At 34.4% G+C, this 25,969-nt stretch overlaps 2 protein-coding genes across 2 annotated transcripts; both read right to left on the reverse strand.

Annotated features, from left to right (window-relative positions):
* Positions 1–9,371: 9,371 nt before the first annotated feature.
* On the reverse strand, positions 9,372–10,779 carry LOC128133845 (senescence-specific cysteine protease SAG39-like). Its single transcript, XM_052771370.1, has 2 exons — positions 10,223–10,779; positions 9,372–10,115 (listed from the first exon to the last, which is right to left on the reverse strand). Exons 1-2 carry the CDS (start codon positions 10,659–10,661, stop codon positions 9,523–9,525), a joined length of 1,032 nt encoding a protein of 343 aa, XP_052627330.1. The 5' UTR covers positions 10,662–10,779; the 3' UTR covers positions 9,372–9,522.
* Positions 10,780–21,846: 11,067 nt separating this feature from the next.
* On the reverse strand, positions 21,847–23,200 carry LOC111885538 (senescence-specific cysteine protease SAG39). Its single transcript, XM_023881792.3, has 2 exons — positions 22,698–23,200; positions 21,847–22,590 (listed from the first exon to the last, which is right to left on the reverse strand). The coding sequence occupies exons 1-2, from the start codon at positions 23,134–23,136 to the stop codon at positions 21,998–22,000; spliced, it is 1,032 nt and encodes a 343-aa protein (XP_023737560.1). The 5' UTR covers positions 23,137–23,200; the 3' UTR covers positions 21,847–21,997.
* Between the last annotated feature and the right edge of the window lie 2,769 nt (positions 23,201–25,969).

Raw genomic sequence — 25,969 nt, forward strand, 5'->3', positions numbered from 1 at the left:
CTCCTCCTTCTTCTTCTTCTTCTTCTCCTCCTTCTTCATCCATCATTTCGGCAAATTGTTGAGAGGTAGTTGCTTGTGTGTTATAGTTAAATAGAAAGTTAGGAATTATGGTGGTGGTTGGAAGTTCGGAATACATGTCGCCAATGATGCATTATATTGTTGCAAATATTCTTGCATTTGTTGGTTGCCTACACACCCCACGAGCATGTCCGTGTCTCGTCCCAAGGGCACGTTCTAAACATTCTTCCTCGTTTACTTCTCCACCTTCCCCAATCTCGTTTTGCATTTTCTCATATTTCTCTTGAATTTTCTCCTAAAATAAAGAAAACAATTAACATACGTTAACTAAAACAAACAACTAAACTTAAATATTAAAATAATAACAATATTTCTTAAACAAGAAACTGTAATTAATAATAATATATTTAAACAACACATTCATTTCGTTTATCACTTACCCAATCATCTTGTGCTCGAGTTGTACACCAACCCGAACCTTCTTTGTAGTGCATTTGTCTCCAACCCTCAATATGCTGCGGCTTGATTCCCATTTTTTCCTATAATAAGTGAAAAAACAATAAATATATTTTTACAAATGTTAATAACTATTCTAAATAATACTAATATATTTTATTACCTCTAAATGACGTCGTTGAGCATAGGGTCTACATCCGTGAGCACTTGTGTGCGGACGTTTCGACCTAGTAACTTCATTTTTGACCGGTGTGCGTTTGTATTCCTCGGTCAAAAACAACAAATCAATCACATCGTTCCAAACTTCGGCGGTTCAATCAGGCGGTGGATATCTTCTTGCCCATTCCACATTTTGGTATCCACCAACTCTATCAAAATGTTTTTTTATCTGATACTTGCGCTCTCGATAAGCTCTTTGCATATTTGCTTGGATACTCCCCCGAAGGGGTTCCCACAAGTTTGTGCCCCGATACCTATTAATATCAAAATAAGTCTGCAAAAGGAAAAACATATTTAATTAGTAAAAAAATATTTAATAAATGTAAAATTCAATACATATAAAATATATTGTATACTTACCTCTAGCTCGGGATATAAATCATCTTTGTACTTGGTAGTAACACGACACCAAGTATGATAATGCAACGGTACCTGTCATCCCACCAGATTTGAGATCAGTCTGACAAACATTTGCCCGTTGTCCCCTATAAATCGATATGTCCGCCCGGAGATATCAATTGTCAAATCCAAAGGCCTACACTTGTTTTTTTCATACTCATCATACAAATTTAAGTTTCTCCCTTTGCCACACACATTCACATTCACATTCTTCGCTTGTGCTATATTTACATATACAATTGGAAATTTTGAAATTTAAAACTTTAATATATCTAATACTTCAAAATTTCATATAACTTACAAGATTGGCAACCTGATGGTACACCGCATGCAACCCCATGTGGAGGTTTATCCCCACCGTTTCCTCCGTGTCCCCTCGCGACTTCTGCCATTTGTTTAACAAATATTATAAACATTTAGAATATATAATAAAGCTACAAATAAGCAACATTTCAAAATTTAACAAATATTATAAGCAATCACGATATATAATAACAATAACATATTGTCAACCAGATTCATCACTAGAAAAATATACATGTACAACATCATCATCAATGTCACAGTTTTCATTATTTATTTCTTCATCTGAAGAGTACATATCATCATCGTCATTGTCATCGTTAATGAAATCTTCATCGTCTATAGTAGGAGCAACATTCCTCCTAGCAACCACACTTGTTTCACCAACTTCACCTAAAGTCATCTGCATAGGTAAGATGCCTAAGTCGACAACCAAGGTAAAATCAGTTGATTGAGTGTTGTTCACGACATCTATCTCATTCACAACATTGATACTTGGATGATTCCAAAGTTTTCGCTGATAAACCTCTTCCACAACTCTCCAGTTATTGTTTTGAGTGGGATTGATAGTTTCATTTTTATTACTTCTTTTCATAGTTTATTTTTAGTTAAAACCATCTCATTTTAATCAATCTTCATGCATATTTTCTCTTTTTGTCATTTTTCTCCTTTACCAGGTGCTTTCTAGTCTTTTGAGCTTAATTGCAGGATTTACCGAAGACTATTTGTTATTGGAGGCTTAGAAGGATGCAAGACTTATGGAGGCATGTGATTTGCTTGTGGACTTGAAGTGGTGCGATTGGGCTTGGTGCTTGCATAAAGAAGAAATCAATTTGGATTTAATTTGTGAGCAAGGATGATGATGAGGCGACGCGGAATCGAGCTACAAGAAAATTTAAGGAGTATTAGATCAATCATTAGAAGGCTTTGGAATGGCACAAATGGACTCTAAAGAGTTATGATTGTGGGCTGAAGTTGAAGAATTGAAGATTGGGCTAGAATACATGATTAATGGCCCAAGTCTCACATTCAGCGTGACCCACGCGGTCCGCGTGGACTCATACGCGGTCCGCATGAATTGTTCTGAGCCGATTTCGGGTTTGACGTGTTGACTCTATTTGTGGAAGTTTGGTGGGTGGCTTTTGGCACTTTTTTGAATCCGGAAATCATCTCCCTTTTGCTAGAGATTGGAGCCATTCTTGGGAGGTATCACTTGAATAACATACACCATATTCTCTCTCAAAAAGCCTTGGAAGATTTGAAGAATTTTTGGAAGAGTAGTGTAATTTCCTTCCATCTTACATCTAAGACAATGTTTGGTACCACTAAACTATATTGTTTTTCTTTTACTTTGGCCATGCTTGGCTAAACTTTCATTTGGTTTATTAGGGTTTGACCCATGGATGATTATTTGCTTTGAAGACTTATTATTACGTTGTGTTTGAAGTTTATGGAAATGTTTTCTAGTTAAACATCTTGCTGTGTTTGTTTATCTTTGATCATGAGCTTGGATGAATGAATGCTTGTTTTTGTTGACTAATTTCTTGGTTAAGTAATGGATCTTCAAATTAGTAAGCAACAAATGGTTTATATGTTTGTTTTCATTTCATTTAGACCATGGAAATGTTTCCTCCATCATGATAATGTAAGCATTTGATTATCTTTTGGACTTGGTAACTCTTACAACTTAAAGCTAATTGATTTTCACAAGATTTTATGCTTCATTGATTTTGTGACTTCAATTAAGGAAATGTGTTAAGAGCTCCTCTAACCATTTTAATTTCTAAGAAGAGTTGGGGCAATTTGTGCTTATGAATTGCTATAACCAAGTTAAACCAATTCACAAGTGTTATTCCATTAAGTCTAATGATAATTCAATTATATCATCCATGAGGTGTACCCCAAAATCAACCAATTCTACTTCATTGAATTTAATCTAATCTTTACTTGTTTACTTGTCATATTTTCATTCTAGCTAGTTTTAATTTAGTCAAACAATCAAAAAGAATTAAACCTCCCCCCCCCCCCCCATTTTACTTTTAATTTTGTCTTGCAAGTATTTTACAAAGAGATTTACATAGAGATTTAAATTGAACCAATCTCCGTGGATACGATCCCTTTACCACTATACACTGTTTTAGTGTGTAATATTTAGGGTTTTTAATTTTATTGGTCTCGAAAACCACCAGGGATCTTGGAGATAAAATACTTGTTTAGCTCGTGTGGCTAAGATGTATTGTTGATCATCATATCACGTTTTACCGACTTACCATTCATGACTGGTATTGATAAGAATCATATTATTTATAGTCTTTAAACGTCCATTACGTAATGACGCATTGAACCATTTACCACGAAAGGTTACAATTGATTTATTATATAAATAATGCAACTCTATGATCTCATCTAATTGACCATAAAATGGTGTACCGTCTTCTCCGAATGTAACAACACCACTATTTTGAGTAGTGCGTTGGAGATCATGACTATTCACGACAAATCAGACATCATTTACTATGCACGCGGTGTAAGAATATGCACGCAACGGAACATATGTCAACTCCTTTAATTCGTCAGTACAATCCGAAGGCATATCTTTTTGGATATAATAAATCTGTAAGGAAATATAAGATTATATGTTTAAGTAATCAATTAGTTTTACGTTATAAATATATAATATACTTACCTTTTCTTTGAACCATGAAGGAAATTCCTTTTTGATATCACTTTCAGGCAATTCTAATTTGAATTCACTGAATATGGGACAAAATAATTAGAATAGTTAAAACACTATCGAAAAGGTAGTTAATAGATCAGAAACTTACGATTTGTAGCTTCTCATCTAATCCTCATCGCAATTGTTTAGTACAAACCAATGCAATGATTTGTTGGCCTCTTTACAAAGCTCAACGATTTTCTTAGCCGACATTGTTCGACATTGTGATGAGAACACAAAAATTTGCCTTTTTGTAAGGTCGGGATCATCATTTCTATCAACACGGTTAAATTTAGTTTGCATACTCTCAAGATACATAGAGCAGAATGTTAATGCTTCGTATGCAACATAACCCTTTGCTATTGAACCTTCTGGTTTGGCTTTGTTTCTGACATAATTTTTAAGTTTTTTCATATATCTTTCAAAAGGATACATCCATCTCATGTGTACAGGCCCTCCAAGAATGTCTTCATCAGGTAAATGAAGAATAAGATGAATCATTATGTCGAAAAATACTGGAGGATATATAAACTCAAGATTGCATAAGATCTTCACCACTTCTGTTATAGCATTTCTCATGTTGTTAACATCCAATGACCGTGCATAAATTTTTTTAAAGAATGTACACAGGTGAATGATTTTTCTAGAAACATTTGGTGGGAGACATGCTCGAACTCCTATAGGTAGCAATCGTTGCATGAGGATGTGATGATCGTGAGACTTCAGCCTAACCAAATTTGATTAAGTATCATTAACCTTCTTCTTAAAGTTCGATCCAAAACCATCAGGTAGTCTCACTCCTTTAATGAATTGACAAAAACGCTGTCGATCAATTGGTTTGAAAGAGTAAGAAGCATGTGGGAGTATTTCTTTCTTCTTGTTTTCATCCTTGTTGTGTTTCTTCATCTTCTTGACTTTCTATTTTGGCCATTGATCTGGTCTAATGCCCAAATTTTTCAAGTCAATTCTTGCTTCTTTTTTCTTTTTTCTTTTATCTTTCATCAGTGTAGTATTCAACACACTCTCATTCACATTCTTTGAAACATGCATAACATCGAAATTGTGTCTTAGGTCGAGGGAAGACCAATAATCAAGCTCAAAGAAGATACTATGTTTCGTCCAATTTAACTCTCTCTTTTTTCTTTCATCGTCACACTTTCTTTTTTTGCACCCATAATCAGGACGTTTCCCTAGAATTCGATCAGAGAGATAATTTACTTGCTTTAATATAGTTGCATTACTGAATCGTCTAGGACGCGGTCTTGTATCAGGTTGACCATCAAACAATAGACTCTCCCTCCAACTATGGTTTATATTCAAGAATCGTCTATGACCAACATAAGACATCTTGTTGGTCACATAAATGGAAGATGTGTCTTCGTTAAAAGTAGGGCATGCTAAATAACCTTGACCACTCCATCCAGACAGACTGCTATGTGTTGGGAAATCATTGATAGTCCATAACAACATCACACACATATTGAATACAGTGTTGGTTGATGCATCTCTCATTTGGACTTCTTCGACCCACAACATTTTCAACTCATCCACTAAAGGCCTCAAGTCAACATAAATGTCCTTTGCGGGTGATCTAGGGCCAGGAATCAACAAAGTTAGCATGACAGAAGACTCTTTCATACATATACATGGTGGTGTATTGTAGGTAGTCAATATAAATGGCCAAATACTATAATTGTTATTAAAGTTGCCGAATGGATTAAAGCTGTCAGCAACAAAACCTAGACGAACATTTCTAGGTTCATTGGCAAACTCTGGATATCTCTTATCAAATTCTTGCCAAGACTTCCCATCTACCGGATGATACATCATACCATCCGGTGATCTTCCAGTATTATGCCAAATCATATCTTTAGCCGTGAATCTGGAAATATACATCCGTCGAAGTCTTGGAGTCAAAGGAAAGTACAACAACACTTTATGTGTTACTCGCTTCCCCTTTGTGGTTGTGTCCACCTATCTACTCTCGTTACAAATCGGGCAATTCTGCATGGAATCATTCTCCTTCCAAAACAAAGCACAATCATATTTGCAAGCATGGATGGACTCATATCCTAACCCTATCTTTCTCAACTTTTTCTTAGCTTCATAGTGTGAAGTTGGAATCTTGCTCTTCGGGAAAGCAACTCTTAGCAACTCTACAAGTTGGTAAAATGAACTATTTGTCCACTTATTGATCACTTTAAGATGCAACAACTTTTCCAAAAAGTTTAAAGAAGACATCTCACAATCAGGGTATAACAGTATTGAGCTCCTCAAACAAAGCATCAAATTATGAGTCAATGCCTCGTCCTTCATCATGTAGATTTTCTTCATTTGTATTTTGTTCCGCCATAACACCATCAATTACATCAAACATCTCATTAGTTGTTGGAATGTTTATTGGAGTCGAATTGTAGCCTAAATCCGAAACAGAATGCTTCTCACCGTGATAAATCCATATAGTATACGATTTTAGAAACCCATGGTCATGTATATGGGCATAAACCGTACTCAAAAACTATCGATACATATTCACACACTTTACGTACGGACAACACACTTTGTCTTCAGAGTCAACATGTTTCCTAGCAATCTCCGTAAAGTTTTTAAGACCTTCCACGAATTTTGGAGACGTTCAGTTTTCACGAATTCAACTCTTATCGATCGTCATTACCGTGTCATTATTAAAATTAGATTGTATACATAGTTACAATAAACGTACTTTTATTAGTTTAAATATTTTTATATTTTGTTTACTTTCAATAAACATACTTTTATTATTTTAAATATTTTTATATTTTGTTTTATGTTGCTACTAGTAACGTTTGTTCTTAATTAAAAACATTTTAACTTAAAAATTAGATTGTATACATAGTTATATTGTATGACTTTTTGTTTGAGAAAAAACGGACAAAATGTTATTTTTTTTTCAATTACATCGTTGTACTTTTAATATTTTTTTTATAGTATCATACTTTTAATAACAACGTGATTTTATTATTTTGTTTTATGTTCTAACTTTCAAATAAAAATGAAAATAAAATACTTCAATAAACAAGATAAAAAAAGTATGTTTCTATTAATAAATTTTGTAGTTTAAATATTTTTTACTTAATAAACTTTACTCTTAATAAACATACTTTTATTAGTTTAAATATTTTTATATTTTGGTTTACGTTGCTATTAGTAACGTTTGTTTTTAATGACAAAGATTTGAACTTAAAAATTAGATTGTATACATAGTTAAATGATATGACTTTTTGTTTGAGAAAAAAATGGACGGAATATTATTTTGTTTTTTTTTTTCAATTACAACATTGTACTTTTAATATATATACATTTTACTTTTTTTCAATTATAGAAAAAAAACTCTTATCAGTAGTCATTAGATTGTATTTATAGTATATATACATTTTTTTTTCAATTACATCATTATACTTTTAATACTATTTAATTTTTTTTGCTTTTTTATAGCACCATACTTTTAATAACAATGTGATTTTATTATTTTGTTTTATGTTATAACTTTCAAACAGAAATGAAAATAAAATACTTTAATAAACAAGATAATAAAAGTATGTTGTTATTAATAACTTTTGTTTGAGGAAAAAACGGGCGGATTATTATTATTATTTTTTTTAATATATATACATTTTGTTTTTTTTTACATACAGAAAAAACTCTTATCAAATGTCATTATATTGTATTTATAGTATATATATATATATATATATATATATATATATATATATATATATATTATTATTTTTTTTTCAATTACAACATTGTACTTTTATTCACTTAAGCTAATAAACTAAACAAATAACACAACCATACATATTTTATATTTTATACATAAAATTTCATACAAACCTAAACAAAGATCACAATCATACATATTTCACAATCATACAAAATTTCGATTTTATATAAACCTAAACAAGTAAACTAACATTGTATACATACAATTTCAATTTCATATGAACCTAAACAAATTTGAATTTCATATAATATTTTAACCACAATTTCATATGACCTAAACAAATTTGAATTTCATACAATTTCAATTTCGTATAAACCAAAACAAACATACAATATACATATACCAAACAAAAAACAACAATCATACATATACCAAACAACACAATTCTATAATTAAAAGAGGATCAATATCAATTTCAATTTCATGAAAACTTATGCATATATATAATTTCAATTTCAATAAAAATTACAAAAAAAAAAAAAAAAAAAAACTAACCTGTGTTTGTTCTTCTTGCTGTGATGGGGATTACCCTTGTCAAAATCGATGGTGATCCTCCGGTGGTGGTTGGTGGTCACCGAAGATAAAAAAAAAATCAGAAAAAAAAACACCAAAAGTGATTGTTCGAAATCGATGTTGTGTTCCTGCAATAAAATACGAAGGGTGGTGAATGAGATAACCTGGAACGATGGGCGTCGTTGAACAACTCGCGGTGGGGAAGCTTCAGGCGGCGGAAGACGGACAGGGGTGCTTCACCACCGGTGAAAGCCTCTAAACACCAAAAAAAAACCCCAAATTAGGGGTAAAAATCATTAGCACACATCAATATTCAATGAAATAGGAGTAGAAAAGGTTTACTTGGGACTAATCGCCAGCTAGTGCCGTTGGAATCAGCTTTTCGTCGGAGAGAAAGAGTTTGTTGCGTCGTTGTGCAAATGAACGAAGGTTGCCCGTATTCTTTAGGGTAAACCCCTATGCCGATGACATGTCGTCGGTATAGGGTCAAATAAACGTTGCCGTTTTGCTTTTTGCTGAAACAAAAAAAAAATTAAAAAACTATGGTGACGACAAGTCGTCGGGATAGCCCTGTGATGCGGATCGCCACATGTCATGCCGACGACAAGTTGTCGGTATAGCATACACAAAACAACGTCATTTTGTTTTTCTGACATATGAATTAAAAATAAATGGATCGAAAATATATTTTTTTGATACCTATACCAACAACATGTCGTATGTATAGAATTTTAGCATACCGCCAATATTTTTGTTGTTCTTGCCACACTTTTGCCGACGACTTGTCGTCAGAATAGAGGTCTGGGTCAAAGTAAATTGGTCAAAGTTCGCAAGAGGTATGACGACGACTAGTCGTCGGGGTAAGGCTACTTTTAGCGACGTCAATTCGGGACAAGTGTCGTCTGCATTGGTCCGTATTAAGATATATAGAATATACGAAGAAAAATAGGATATTTGATTTATATTAATTAACAAGTATTTGTGTAACATAGATTACAAGGACCGGAATACAATAATTACATAAATATACATATGGACATGCAGATAGCTGTGCTTTGTGTGTTTCGTTCACGTTATAACTTATAAAAGGCATGCATACGTTATAACTTATAAAAGGCATGCATAAACCGGAGATCTAAGCAGTTGGATACGATGAATCCATAGCTATTCCACATAGACCTTCTTTGGCACTAACATCTCTTTGCATCATTATGTATCCACTATCCCCCCAGCTGGCACCCCACGAATTTTTTACCAACCAGTACTTCATTCCATCATCGGTCACTCCATATCCAACTGCTGTAACACCATGGTCAAGATCAGTTCCACAATCCCCAGTAAACACGCCACCTGAATAGAACTGGAAACCCATGCCACTGGCGTCAATGGAAACTGATATGGGTTGATTGGCGACTGCCTGTAACAATGCGGATTCACTGTTGGCTGGCACTTTTTCATACCCAGTAATGGTGGCAGCATGGACAGCTTCTTCCTTGGTGTTGCAGGTTCCATCTGCTGCCTGATATGGGTAAGCCACCTCGGTGTTGATGCCTTTGTTTTTAACGATAAACTCAAAGCCATCTTCCATCTCCCCACCATCGCATCCTTGATCTACACCACTCCTGTCACAGTCCACTAGCTCTTGCTCAGACAGTGAAATTAGTTTTCCAGTTGTCAGCTGAGTAATTCCTTCCGTTGCAGCGATTGTTGAAAATGCCCAACAGCTTCCTATAGAATAAAAAACACTAAACTATATATAACCACGATATTTACGTATTGCCAATAGTGTAGAAATCAGTTTTTTTTATGTTTTTGTTGTTTCATTATCAACGTACCACATTGGCCTTGATCTTTAACTGGGGTAACAGCTCCTTTCTTTCTCCAATCCATGCTAGGTGGCACGGCAGTCACGTTTTCATACCTAAAAGGTGGTGTTCTTGCTGATCTTTTGTTTGATGAAAACTTATATCCATTACGAGCGGCTTTGAACTCTTCATTCGTTTGGTCTGCAAATTTGTTAATCGCTACTTTGTAAGGCTGGTTTTCAGCAGTATTGAAGGATTCGATGAATTCTACGTTGTCCTTGAATACGTTGAAGCGCATTTTCTTCTCTGCGTCATCCTGGTACACACGTCCATAGCGTAGCATCCACAGCTCATGTCTCTCAGAGATGGATACATCACTTAACATTCGGCACGTAACTCCTGAAGACCACATCCCTACAACAAGAAGAAAGGCGATAAGATGCATTATTTTGAGAGACGAAAGGCCCATTGGTTACACGTTTGATGCCTTTCTGATTGTCTTTGAAGAGCCAACTGTTTTAGGTTTTTGAGTTGGTGCATGGCTTTCGGTGTATGATTTATATAGGACGAGATTCTGGTTTATTAAACATTTTTTTTTGGCGTGGAGGAGGCAACTAATATGATGTAACTGAAAAAGCATCCTTTTTTAGTTGACTGCAACGATAAATGTACATGCTATGACAAGTATATATTTACGAAAACTATTGTGTTTGTATGCATCTTTTTTAAAAAAAAAAGAAACTTTTAGATCAGTTATGGAAAAAACAAAATTGGTTAAGAAATTTCTTAATGGGACACCAAAACGTTTTATTAATATGGTGGTTTTTATAGAACAAGTTGTAGATTTGAAGACCATCGGTTATGATGATGTTGTGGGCCGACTTAAAGCTTATGAAGAAAGGATCAAAGTTGAGGAGATCCAACCCGATCAAAATCAGCTTTTATTTGATAATTCGGATGAAAAAGCAAAAGAAAAAGAGCGTAGGTGTAAACATTGTGGTTGTGGAAACTCGAATGGGGAAGACTATGGGCGTGGCCGAGGTGGAGGTCGGGGGTTCGGGAAAATTCGAGAAGATGGTCGAGTACAACGGGACAAGAGTCACCAGAAGTGTTACAAGTGTAATGAGATTGGACATTACATATCAGACTGTCCATTGTGGGAGAAAAAGGATGAGCTTCACTTGACCCGGTGCGAGGATGATGAACCGACACTGTTGTGAATGAGCAACGGGGTGATTGTTGAGATTAATCAGGTTTAATTCACAGGTTTACATGCATGACTGCTAGTTTAATAAGTTTTAAGGTTTTTAGTTAATAGTTTATCACTGGTTTACGTTATTTAAAGTCTGAATAAGGAAAAATGGGTAAAGGGGTTTGACTGTTTTAATGATATGTACGTTGGGGTTTTACACGTTGGGGTTTAGAAGAAGAAGTCATACCATGTACCATTGGATTAGACTAGTATTTTTCTGCATTTAGTTTCTTCTCACGTGATGTATGCATGTAAGCCTATATAGGCTTTCTTTGATATGACTAGTGCGAGTTTTTTTTTTCTGCAACTTTAAAGTATACAATTTATACTTCATATTAGAAATTGTTTTGTTCTCTTCTCCAAGTTCATTATATACGAGAGTTTAGAGTATAAGATTTGAGGCTTTCCAACAAATCCAGACCTTATCCAGACGACAAGTCGTTGGTATAGACGACAAGTCGTTGGTATAGGGTATGGCGATGACAAGTCGTCGGCAAAGGGTCGTCGGGACAAGCATGTCGGCATAGGTCCATTACGTCGTCGGCATAGATGTCATCGACATAGCTTCACCTATTGCGACGACATGTCGTCAGTACAGCTTTTGTCAACCATATTTTCGGAAAAAAATAAAGTTTTATTAAAAACCTGTGGCGATGACATGTCGTTGGGACACCTATAGCGACGGGAAGTCGCCGCGAAAGGTTTTAGCTATTACGATGACATGTCATCGCTAGAGGGTTTTTAACGGTTGTCGGTTATGGACCTATAGCGACGACTTGTCGTCGGGATAGCTACTTGTTGTTTTTTTAGCTTTATAGGTGTTGTACATTACAATTCCTGCATTTTTAACAAATCCAAAAAATATTACAGCAAATATCAATTGAAATACATTAACTAGGTACCATTGTTCAAATTCAAAACATCAAATTCAAGTTTAATATTACAATAAGTAGTTAACTAACATTGTTCATAATACTAAAAAAAACATAAACCATCATTGTCATAATCGTCTTCTCCTTCTTCTTCTTCTCCTCCTTCTTCTTCTTCTTCTTCTCCTCCTTCTTCATCCATCATTTCGGCAAATTGTTGAGAGGTAGTTGCTTGTGTGTTATAGTTAAATAGAAAGTTAGGAATTATGGTGGTGGTTGGAAGTTCGGAATACATGTCGCCAATGATGCATTATATTGTTGCAAATATTCTTGCATTTGTTGGTTGCCTACACACCCCACGAGCATGTCCGTGTCTCGTCCCAAGGGCACGTTCTAAACATTCTTCCTCGTTTACTTCTCCACCTTCCCCAATCTCGTTTTGCATTTTCTCATATTTCTCTTGAATTTTCTCCTAAAATAAAGAAAACAATTAACATACGTTAACTAAAACAAACAACTAAACTTAAATATTAAAATAATAACAATATTTCTTAAACAAGAAACTGTAATTAATAATAATATATTTAAACAACACATTCATTTCGTTTATCACTTACCCAATCATCTTGTGCTCGAGTTGTACACCAACCCGAACCTTCTTTGTAGTGCATTTGTCTCCAACCCTCAATATGCTGCGGCTTGATTCCCATTTTTTCCTATAATAAGTGAAAAAACAATAAATATATTTTTACAAATGTTAATAACTATTCTAAATAATACTAATATATTTTATTACCTCTAAATGACGTCGTTGAGCATAGGGTCTACATCCGTGAGCACTTGTGTGCGGACGTTTCGACCTAGTAACTTCATTTTTGACCGGTGTGCGTTTGTATTCCTCGGTCAAAAACAACAAATCAATCACATCGTTCCAAACTTCGGCGGTTCAATCAGGCGGTGGATATCTTCTTGCCCTTTCCACATTTTGGTATCCACCAACTCTATCAAAATGTTTTTTTATCTGATACTTGCGCTCTCGATAAGCTCTTTGCATATTTGCTTGGATACTCCCCCGAAGGGGTTCCCACAAGTTTGTGCCCCGATACCTATTAATATCAAAATAAGTCTGCAAAAGGAAAAACATATTTAATTAGTAAAAAAATATTTAATAAATGTAAAATTCAATACATATAAAATATATTGTATACTTACCTCTAGCTCGGGATATAAATCATCTTTGTACTTGGTAGTAACACGACACCAAGTATGATAATGCAACGGTACCTGTCATCCCACCAGATTTGAGATCAGTCTGACAAACATTTGCCCGTTGTCCCCTATAAATCGATATGTCCGCCCGGAGATATCAATTGTCAAATCCAAAGGCCTACACTTGTTTTTTTCATACTCATCATACAAATTTAAGTTTCTCCCTTTGCCACACACATTCACATTCACATTCTTCGCTTGTGCTATATTTACATATACAATTGGAAATTTTGAAATTTAAAACTTTAATATATCTAATACTTCAAAATTTCATATAACTTACAAGATTGGCAACCTGATGGTACACCGCATGCAACCCCATGTGGAGGTTTATCCCCACCGTTTCCTCCGTGTCCCCTCGCGACTTCTGCTATTTGTTTAACAAATATTATAAACATTTAGAATATATAATAAAGCTACAAATAAGCAACATTTCAAAATTTAACAAATATTATAAGCAATCACGATATATAATAACAATAACATATTGTCAACCAGATTCATCACTAGAAAAATATACATGTACAACATCATCATCAATGTCACAGTTTTCATTATTTATTTCTTCATCTGAAGAGTACATATCATCATCGTCATTGTCATCGTTAATGAAATCTTCATCGTCTATAGTAGGAGCAACATTCCTCCTAGCAACCACACTTGTTTCACCAACTTCACCTAAAGTCATCTGCATAGGTAAGATGCCTAAGTCGACAACCAAGGTAAAATCAGTTGATTGAGTGTTGTTCACGACATCTATCTCATTCACAACACCGATACTTGGATGATTCCAAAGTTTTCGCTGATAAACCTCTTCCACAACTCTCCAGTTATTGTTTTGAGTGGGATTGATAGTTTCATTTTTATTACTTCTTTTCATAGTTTATTTTTAGTTAAAACCATCTCATTTTAATCAATCTTCATGCATATTTTCTCTTTTTGTCATTTTTCTCCTTTACCAGGTGCTTTCTAGTCTTTTGAGCTTAATTGCAGGATTTACCGAAGACTATTTGTTATTGGAGGCTTAGAAGGATGCAAGACTTATGGAGGCATGTGATTTGCTTGTGGACTTGAAGTGGTGCGATTGGGCTTGGTGCTTGCATAAAGAAGAAATCAATTTGGATTTAATTTGTGAGCAAGGATGATGATGAGGCGACGCGGAATCGAGCTACAAGAAAATTTAAGGAGTATTAGATCAATCATTAGAAGGCTTTGGAATGGCACAAATGGACTCTAAAGAGTTATGATTGTGGGCTGAAGTTGAAGAATTGAAGATTGGGCTAGAATACATGATTAATGGCCCAAGTCTCACATTCAGCGTGACCCACGCGGTCCGCGTGGACTCATACGCGGTCCGCATGAATTGTTCTGAGCCGATTTCGGGTTTGACGTGTTGACTCTATTTGTGGAAGTTTGGTGGGTGGCTTTTGGCACTTTTTTGAATCCGGAAATCATCTCCCTTTTGCTAGAGATTGGAGCCATTCTTGGGAGGTATCACTTGAATAACATACACCATATTCTCTCTCAAAAAGCCTTGGAAGATTTGAAGAATTTTTGGAAGAGTAGTGTAATTTCCTTCCATCTTACATCTAAGACAATGTTTGGTACCACTAAACTATATTGTTTTTCTTTTACTTTGGCCATGCTTGGCTAAACTTTCATTTGGTTTATTAGGGTTTGACCCATGGATGATTATTTGCTTTGAAGACTTATTATTACGTTGTGTTTGAAGTTTATGGAAATGTTTTCTAGTTAAACATCTTGCTGTGTTTGTTTATCTTTGATCATGAGCTTGGATGAATGAATGCTTGTTTTTGTTGACTAATTTCTTGGTTAAGTAATGGATCTTCAAATTAGTAAGCAACAAATGGTTTATATGTTTGTTTTCATTTCATTTAGACCATGGAAATGTTTCCTCCATCATGATAATGTAAGCATTTGATTATCTTTTGGACTTGGTAACTCTTACAACTTAAAGCTAATTGATTTTCACAAGATTTTATGCTTCATTGATTTTGTGACTTCAATTAAGGAAATGTGTTAAGAGCTCCTCTAACCATTTTAATTTCTAAGAAGAGTTGGGGCAATTTGTGCTTATGAATTGCTATAACCAAGTTAAACCAATTCACAAGTGTTATTCCATTAAGTCTAATGATAATTCAATTATATCATCCATGAGGTGTACCCCAAAATCAACCAATTCTACTTCATTGAATTTAATCTAATCTTTACTTGTTTACTTGTCATATTTTCATTCTAGCTAGTTTTAATTTAGTCAAACAATCAAAAAGAATTAAACCTCCCCCCCCCCCCCCCCATTTTACTTTTAATTTTGTCTTGCAAGTATTTTACAAAGAGATTTACATAGAGATTTAAATTGAACCAATCTCCGTGGATACGATCCCTTTACCACTATACACTGTTTTAGTGTGTAATATTTAGGGTTTTTAATTTTATTGGTCTCGAAAACCACCAGGGATCTTGGAGATAAAATACTTGTTTAGCTCGTGTGGCTAAGATGTATTGTTGATCATCATATCACGTTTTACCGACTTACCATTCATGACTGGTATTGATAAGAATCATATTATTTATAGTCTTTAAACGTCCATTACGTAATGACGCATTGAACCATTTACCACGAAAGGTTACAATTGATTTATTATATAAATAATGCAACTCTATGATCTCATCTAATTGACCATAAAATGGTGTACCGTCTTCTCCGAATGTAACAACACCACTATTTTGAGTAGTGCGTTGGAGATCATGACTATTCACGACAAATCAGACATCATTTACTATGCACGCGGTGTAAGAATATGCACGCAACGGAACATATGTCAACTCCTTTAATTCGTCAGTACAATCCGAAGGCATATCTTTTTGGATATAATAAATCTGTAAGGAAATATAAGATTATATGTTTAAGTAATCAATTAGTTTTACGTTATAAATATATAATATACTTACCTTTTCTTTGAACCATGAAGGAAATTCCTTTTTGATATCACTTTCAGGCAATTCTAATTTGAATTCACTGAATATGGGACAAAATAATTAGAATAGTTAAAACACTATCGAAAAGGTAGTTAATAGATCAGAAACTTACGATTTGTAGCTTCTCATCTAATCCTCATCGCAATTGTTTAGTACAAACCAATGCAATGATTTGTTGGCCTCTTTACAAAGCTCAACGATTTTCTTAGCCGACATTGTTCGACATTGTGATGAGAACACAAAAATTTGCCTTTTTGTAAGGTCGGGATCATCATTTCTATCAACACGGTTAAATTTAGTTTGCATACTCTCAAGATACATAGAGCAGAATGTTAATGCTTCGTATGCAACATAACCCTTTGCTATTGAACCTTCTGGTTTGGCTTTGTTTCTGACATAATTTTTAAGTTTTTTCATATATCTTTCAAAAGGATACATCCATCTCATGTGTACAGGCCCTCCAAGAATGTCTTCATCAGGTAAATGAAGAATAAGATGAATCATTATGTCGAAAAATACTGGAGGATATATAAACTCAAGATTGCATAAGATCTTCACCACTTCTGTTATAGCATTTCTCATGTTGTTAACATCCAATGACCGTGCATAAATTTTTTTAAAGAATGTACACAGGTGAATGATTTTTCTAGAAACATTTGGTGGGAGACATGCTCGAACTCCTATAGGTAGCAATCGTTGCATGAGGATGTGATGATCGTGAGACTTCAGCCTAACCAAATTTGATTAAGTATCATTAACCTTCTTCTTAAAGTTCGATCCAAAACCATCAGGTAGTCTCACTCCTTTAATGAATTGACAAAAACGCTGTCGATCAATTGGTTTGAAAGAGTAAGAAGCATGTGGGAGTATTTCTTTCTTCTTGTTTTCATCCTTGTTGTGTTTCTTCATCTTCTTGACTTTCTATTTTGGCCATTGATCTGGTCTAATGCCCAAATTTTTCAAGTCAATTCTTGCTTCTTTTTTCTTTTTTCTTTTATCTTTCATCAGTGTAGTATTCAACACACTCTCATTCACATTCTTTGAAACATGCATAACATCGAAATTGTGTCTTAGGTCGAGGGAAGACCAATAATCAAGCTCAAAGAAGATACTATGTTTCGTCCAATTTAACTCTCTCTTTTTTCTTTCATCGTCACACTTTCTTTTTTTGCACCCATAATCAGGACGTTTCCCTAGAATTCGATCAGAGAGATAATTTACTTGCTTTAATATAGTTGCATTACTGAATCGTCTAGGACGCGGTCTTGTATCAGGTTGACCATCAAACAATAGACTCTCCCTCCAACTATGGTTTATATTCAAGAATCGTCTATGACCAACATAAGACATCTTGTTGGTCACATAAATGGAAGATGTGTCTTCGTTAAAAGTAGGGCATGCTAAATAACCTTGACCACTCCATCCAGACAGACTGCTATGTGTTGGGAAATCATTGATAGTCCATAACAACATCACACACATATTGAATACAGTGTTGGTTGATGCATCTCTCATTTGGACTTCTTCGACCCACAACATTTTCAACTCATCCACTAAAGGCCTCAAGTCAACATAAATGTCCTTTGCGGGTGATCTAGGGCCAGGAATCAACAAAGTTAGCATGACAGAAGACTCTTTCATACATATACATGGTGGTGTATTGTAGGTAGTCAATATAAATGGCCAAATACTATAATTGTTATTAAAGTTGCCGAATGGATTAAAGCTGTCAGCAACAAAACCTAGACGAACATTTCTAGGTTCATTGGCAAACTCTGGATATCTCTTATCAAATTCTTGCCAAGACTTCCCATCTACCGGATGATACATCATACCATCCGGTGATCTTCCAGTATTATGCCAAATCATATCTTTAGCCGTGAATCTGGAAATATACATCCGTCGAAGTCTTGGAGTCAAAGGAAAGTACAACAACACTTTATGTGTTACTCGCTTCCCCTTTGTGGTTGTGTCCACCTATCTACTCTCGTTACAAATCGGGCAATTCTGCATGGAATCATTCTCCTTCCAAAACAAAGCACAATCATATTTGCAAGCATGGATGGACTCATATCCTAACCCTATCTTTCTCAACTTTTTCTTAGCTTCATAGTGTGAAGTTGGAATCTTGCTCTTCGGGAAAGCAACTCTTAGCAACTCTACAAGTTGGTAAAATGAACTATTTGTCCACTTATTGATCACTTTAAGATGCAACAACTTTTCCAAAAAGTTTAAAGAAGACATCTCACAATCAGGGTATAACAGTATTGAGCTCCTCAAACAAAGCATCAAATTATGAGTCAATGCCTCGTCCTTCATCATGTAGATTTTCTTCATTTGTATTTTGTTCCGCCATAACACCATCAATTACATCAAACATCTCATTAGTTGTTGGAATGTTTATTGGAGTCGAATTGTAGCCTAAATCCGAAACAGAATGCTTCTCACCGTGATAAATCCATATAGTATACGATTTTAGAAACCCATGGTCATGTATATGGGCATAAACCGTACTCAAAAACTATCGATACATATTCACACACTTTACGTACGGACAACACACTTTGTCTTCAGAGTCAACATGTTTCCTAGCAATCTCCGTAAAGTTTTTAAGACCTTCCACGAATTTTGGAGACGTTCAGTTTTCACGAATTCAACTCTTATCGATCGTCATTACCGTGTCATTATTAAAATTAGATTGTATACATAGTTACAATAAACGTACTTTTATTAGTTTAAATATTTTTATATTTTGTTTACTTTCAATAAACATACTTTTATTATTTTAAATATTTTTATATTTTGTTTTATGTTGCTACTAGTAACGTTTGTTCTTAATTAAAAACATTTTAACTTAAAAATTAGATTGTATACATAGTTATATTGTATGACTTTTTGTTTGAGAAAAAACGGACAAAATGTTATTTTTTTTTCAATTACATCGTTGTACTTTTAATATTTTTTTTATAGTATCATACTTTTAATAACAACGTGATTTTATTATTTTGTTTTATGTTCTAACTTTCAAATAAAAATGAAAATAAAATACTTCAATAAACAAGATAAAAAAAGTATGTTTCTATTAATAAATTTTGTAGTTTAAATATTTTTTACTTAATAAACTTTACTCTTAATAAACATACTTTTATTAGTTTAAATATTTTTATATTTTGGTTTACGTTGCTATTAGTAACGTTTGTTTTTAATGACAAAGATTTGAACTTAAAAATTAGATTGTATACATAGTTAAATGATATGACTTTTTGTTTGAGAAAAAAATGGACGGAATATTATTTTGTTTTTTTTTTTTCAATTACAACATTGTACTTTTAATATATATACATTTTACTTTTTTTCAATTATAGAAAAAAAACTCTTATCAGTAGTCATTAGATTGTATTTATAGTATATATACATTTTTTTTTCAATTACATCATTATACTTTTAATACTATTTAATTTTTTTTGCTTTTTTATAGCACCATACTTTTAATAACAATGTGATTTTATTATTTTGTTTTATGTTATAACTTTCAAACAGAAATGAAAATAAAATACTTTAATAAACAAGATAATAAAAGTATGTTGTTATTAATAACTTTTGTTTGAGGAAAAAACGGGCGGATTATTATTATTATTTTTTTTAATATATATACATTTTGTTTTTTTTTACATACAGAAAAAACTCTTATCAAATGTCATTATATTGTATTTATAGTATATATATATATATATATATATATATATATATATATATATATATATTATTATTTTTTTTTCAATTACAACATTGTACTTTTATTCACTTAAGCTAATAAACTAAACAAATAACACAACCATACATATTTTATATTTTATACATAAAATTTCATACAAACCTAAACAAAGATCACAATCATACATATTTCACAATCATACAAAATTTCGATTTTATATAAACCTAAACAAGTAAACTAACATTGTATACATACAATTTCAATTTCATATGAACCTAAACAAATTTGAATTTCATATAATATTTTAACCACAATTTCATATGACCTAAACAAATTTGAATTTCATACAATTTCAATTTCGTATAAACCAAAACAAACATACAATATACATATACCAAACAAAAAACAACAATCATACATATACCAAACAACACAATTCTATAATTAAAAGAGGATCAATATCAATTTCAATTTCATGAAAACTTATGCATATATATAATTTCAATTTCAATAAAAATTACAAAAAAAAAAAAAAAAAAAAACTAACCTGTGTTTGTTCTTCTTGCTGTGATGGGGATTACCCTTGTCAAAATCGATGGTGATCCTCCGGTGGTGGTTGGTGGTCACCGAAGATAAAAAAAAAATCAGAAAAAAAAACACCAAAAGTGATTGTTCGAAATCGATGTTGTGTTCCTGCAATAAAATACGAAGGGTGGTGAATGAGATAACCTGGAACGATGGGCGTCGTTGAACAACTCGCGGTGGGGAAGCTTCAGGCGGCGGAAGACGGACAGGGGTGCTTCACCACCGGTGAAAGCCTCTAAACACCAAAAAAAAACCCCAAATTAGGGGTAAAAATCATTAGCACACATCAATATTCAATGAAATAGGAGTAGAAAAGGTTTACTTGGGACTAATCGCCAGCTAGTGCCGTTGGAATCAGCTTTTCGTCGGAGAGAAAGAGTTTGTTGCGTCGTTGTGCAAATGAACGAAGGTTGCCCGTATTCTTTAGGGTAAACCCCTATGCCGATGACATGTCGTCGGTATAGGGTCAAATAAACGTTGCCGTTTTGCTTTTTGCTGAAACAAAAAAAAAATTAAAAAACTATGGTGACGACAAGTCGTCGGGATAGCCCTGTGATGCGGATCGCCACATGTCATGCCGACGACAAGTTGTCGGTATAGCATACACAAAACAACGTCATTTTGTTTTTCTGACATATGAATTAAAAATAAATGGATCGAAAATATATTTTTTTGATACCTATACCAACAACATGTCGTATGTATAGAATTTTAGCATACCGCCAATATTTTTGTTGTTCTTGCCACACTTTTGCCGACGACTTGTCGTCAGAATAGAGGTCTGGGTCAAAGTAAATTGGTCAAAGTTCGCAAGAGGTATGACGACGACTAGTCGTCGGGGTAAGGCTACTTTTAGCGACGTCAATTCGGGACAAGTGTCGTCTGCATTGGTCCGTATTAAGATATATAGAATATACGAAGAAAAATAGGATATTTGATTTATATTAATTAACAAGTATTTGTGTAACATAGATTACAAGGACCGGAATACAATAATTACATAAATATACATATGGACATGCAGATAGCTGTGCTTTGTGTGTTTCGTTCACGTTATAACTTATAAAAGGCATGCATACGTTATAACTTATAAAAGGCATGCATAAACCGGAGATCTAAGCAGTTGGATACGATGAATCCATAGCTATTCCACATAGACCTTCTTTGGCACTAACATCTCTTTGCATCATTATGTATCCACTATCCCCCCAGCTGGCACCCCACGAATTTTTTACCAACCAGTACTTCATTCCATCATCGGTCACTCCATATCCAACTGCTGTAACACCATGGTCAAGATCAGTTCCACAATCCCCAGTAAACACGCCACCTGAATAGAACTGGAAACCCATGCCACTGGCGTCAATGGAAACTGATATGGGTTGATTGGCGACTGCCTGTAACAATGCGGATTCACTGTTGGCTGGCACTTTTTCATACCCAGTAATGGTGGCAGCATGGACAGCTTCTTCCTTGGTGTTGCAGGTTCCATCTGCTGCCTGATATGGGTAAGCCACCTCGGTGTTGATGCCTTTGTTTTTAACGATAAACTCAAAGCCATCTTCCATCTCCCCACCATCGCATCCTTGATCTACACCACTCCTGTCACAGTCCACTAGCTCTTGCTCAGACAGTGAAATTAGTTTTCCAGTTGTCAGCTGAGTAATTCCTTCCGTTGCAGCGATTGTTGAAAATGCCCAACAGCTTCCTATAGAATAAAAAACACTAAACTATATATAACCACGATATTTACGTATTGCCAATAGTGTAGAAATCAGTTTTTTTTATGTTTTTGTTGTTTCATTATCAACGTACCACATTGGCCTTGATCTTTAACTGGGGTAACAGCTCCTTTCTTTCTCCAATCCATGCTAGGTGGCACGGCAGTCACGTTTTCATACCTAAAAGGTGGTGTTCTTGCTGATCTTTTGTTTGATGAAAACTTATATCCATTACGAGCGGCTTTGAACTCTTCATTCGTTTGGTCTGCAAATTTGTTAATCGCTACTTTGTAAGGCTGGTTTTCAGCAGTATTGAAGGATTCGATGAATTCTACGTTGTCCTTGAATACGTTGAAGCGCATTTTCTTCTCTGCGTCATCCTGGTACACACGTCCATAGCGTAGCATCCACAGCTCATGTCTCTCAGAGATGGATACATCACTTAACATTCGGCACGTAACTCCTGAAGACCACATCCCTACAACAAGAAGAAAGGCGATAAGATGCATTATTTTGAGAGACGAAAGGCCCATTGGTTACACGTTTGATGCCTTTCTGATTGTCTTTGAAGAGCCAACTGTTTTAGGTTTTTGAGTTGGTGCATGGCTTTCGGTGCATGATTTATATAGGAGGAGATTCTGGTTTATTAAACATTTTCTTTGGCGTGGAGGAGGCAACTAATATGATGCAACTCAAAAAGCATCTGTTTTTTTAGTTGACTGCAACGGAAATGTACATGCTCCGACAAGTATGTCTAACGTAGACGAACAGACGATACATATATATTTAAGAAAACTATTGTGTTTTTATGCAAATTTTTTTAAAACTTACCAACGTTATGTTTTATTTATCTGCTCTACCTTCGAAACGACGGCTATCGGCCGGCTTCAGTTTCCCTCTAGTTTCCCTGTGATCATCTTTTGATTTTGGATATTGATGCATGCCTTAAAACTATATTCATATATATTAACTCCCACCAAACAAAAATTACTTCCCTACCGCTCCCCACACTTTATTATTATTAACGAGAAGGGATAATCTACCTTATTTTAAATTGATTTTGTTTCCTTTGGTATTTCCTTGTTTATTTGTATTTATACATATATAATTCTTCGTAAAATTATCAATAAAAACTAGCGGTTAGTATCTCTCATATGGCATCAGCCTAGAAAGATCCATCCATTTTCACAAAAACACTACCCTTGCCTCCCTTTATTCTCCTCGCCTTCTCTGTTTGTCGATCTCAATGGCTACTCAATGACAACTCGTCTTTCTATGCTAAGTTGTTAACTATTAGACTTTCATCCTCCAACTATCTTGTATGGAGAAATCAAATTTATCCCTTTCTCTCTCATCAAAAACTTCTACATCACATTGATGGTTCATCTTCCCCCTCCCATGCTCTTGAAGACAAGGAATCTCCCAATCATGGATAGTCATTATGGTTTAAAAAAGAAACAATTATGCATCTTATTCAATCCTATTTAATAGAGGAAGCCATGGCTGAGATTATTGGCATTAAACCTATCGAGACCTATGGACAACCCTTGAACGTGCATACAATCAAAACTCTATTGAAACTCTATGAAACTCAGTTTTGAAATATTTTAATATAATACGATATGCTTATTTTATGCGTAAATTACATGTTTGGTGCCTACTTTCAATTAACTTGGACCGTTCTTTATATCATAAAAATATACACACTTCGTCCTGGGATACGTTAATAGACCTAAAAATACTATTTTTTTTTTCTTATCTATATCTTTTCGTGATTTTTTTTCTATATTTTTTATTATTGATAAAAATTTTAAAAAAGAAAAGGGGGTCCACTACCACAATCTCTTAATCTCTACCCTAATATCACCTACACCACCATTTCATCTTCCATTTCTCTTAATCTCTACCCTAATATCACCTACACCACCATTTCATCTTCCATTTCTCTTAATCTCTACCCTAATATCACCTACACCACCATTTCATCTTCCATTTCTGTAGAGTTGTTGAGCTAGAGAGAAAGGGCCACCATCGACGAAGCAACCATCACCACAAACCACCGCTTCTGATATATCTGTCCTCCTTTCCTCTGGTTAGCATCGGACCTCCACTCCAACCAACACACTTCACATGCACGCCGCCATCGACATCTATACACCATCATAACCATCTTCACCCTCACCATCACCGACATAAAAGGAAGAGCATATATGTGTCTATTTTCGATATTGCAAACCATAATTTGATTAAGCAAAAGTCTCGGACTTCAAGGGATAAAATTTAGACATTTATTAGATGTTGATAATGTTGGTTAAACAATTTTTGCCTCTGATTATGTATTGGAGCTAAAAGGGGTAAAGTGGGTAAAAGTGATAGTTTTGACTTTTGTATGTATTAATGAATTACGTTATGTATTCATCAAGTCAAAAGTGATTATATAGAATTATCAGGCTTGTTAATACATTTGTGTGCATATAAAGAACAATGAAAATGAGTTTAGAACGAAGAATTTATGATAACTTGAAGTTAGAATGGAATCTAAGAAATGCATCTCCATGGCGTGGTAAGAAGGTTATCACATGCAAGATGAGCTATGTAACCGATTCCCAAAAGATTAGGTTTCCCCCTTATTTGAAGGCCCAATCTTCATGTGTTAATTCATTTTCAACCTCCATCATGTCAAAAAGCTCCTTGGGAGCAAACCCTAGCCTCCTTTTTCATAAATTGAGCTCCCCCTCTCTCCTCTCATCCATGTTCTTGTATTTTTATGAATTTAGAGTGTTGTATTCTTGAATGACTTGGTTTTTAGGCTTTACAATTGAATTAATCATCCCATATTCCTTTTTTGGACCTTGGTAAGTTCCAAAGATTCAAGCTTTATTGGTTTTCATCTTTAGATCCATTTGTATTTGGTGTTTTTGTCCATTTCATGAATTTATGGTCTCTTTATGGTAGATCTAGGGATTTTGGACAAGTCCATGGTCTTAGAATCATATTAGACTTCAGATTTAATCTTTTGGTCAAGTTTAAAGAGCATGCATGAGCTCTCTTTACTCCATACATAAAGGAAGTGAGATTTTGGACATTTAAGAAACTATGGTTTTAAATCTAGTTGGTTTAGGATGTTTGAATGGATCAAGTTGGAAAATATATCGCTTAAGACATCATTTGGATCCAGATCTGGAGGTTGGATACTAGGACTTAATGGATTAAGTCATTTTGTAGTTGTTTGATCAAGCCAACCGCAAAGTGGTTGTTCAGGGGACTCAACACGATTTTTAGGTTTTCTGATGCATGCCTGTTAATATGAATACCCAACCGTTTTGTCCTTTTATGTCCACAGTGTGGTTAATATGTAATTTCCAT

This window comes from Lactuca sativa, chromosome 4, assembly GCF_002870075.4.
Source record: "Lactuca sativa cultivar Salinas chromosome 4, Lsat_Salinas_v11, whole genome shotgun sequence".
Classification (NCBI taxonomy): Eukaryota; Viridiplantae; Streptophyta; class Magnoliopsida; order Asterales; family Asteraceae; genus Lactuca; species Lactuca sativa.

Coding starts and splice junctions, on each gene's coding strand:
- LOC111885538 (XM_023881792.3), bottom strand. CDS start 23,136: ATGGGCCTTTCGTCTCTCAAAATAATGCATCTTATCGCCTTTCTTCTT. Junction 22,591..22,697: donor TAAAGATCAAGGCCAATGTG/GTACGTTGATAA, acceptor TTTATTCTATAG/GAAGCTGTTGGGCATTTTCA.
- LOC128133845 (XM_052771370.1), bottom strand. CDS start 10,661: ATGGGCCTTTCGTCTCTCAAAATAATGCATCTTATCGCCTTTCTTCTT. Junction 10,116..10,222: donor TAAAGATCAAGGCCAATGTG/GTACGTTGATAA, acceptor TTTATTCTATAG/GAAGCTGTTGGGCATTTTCA.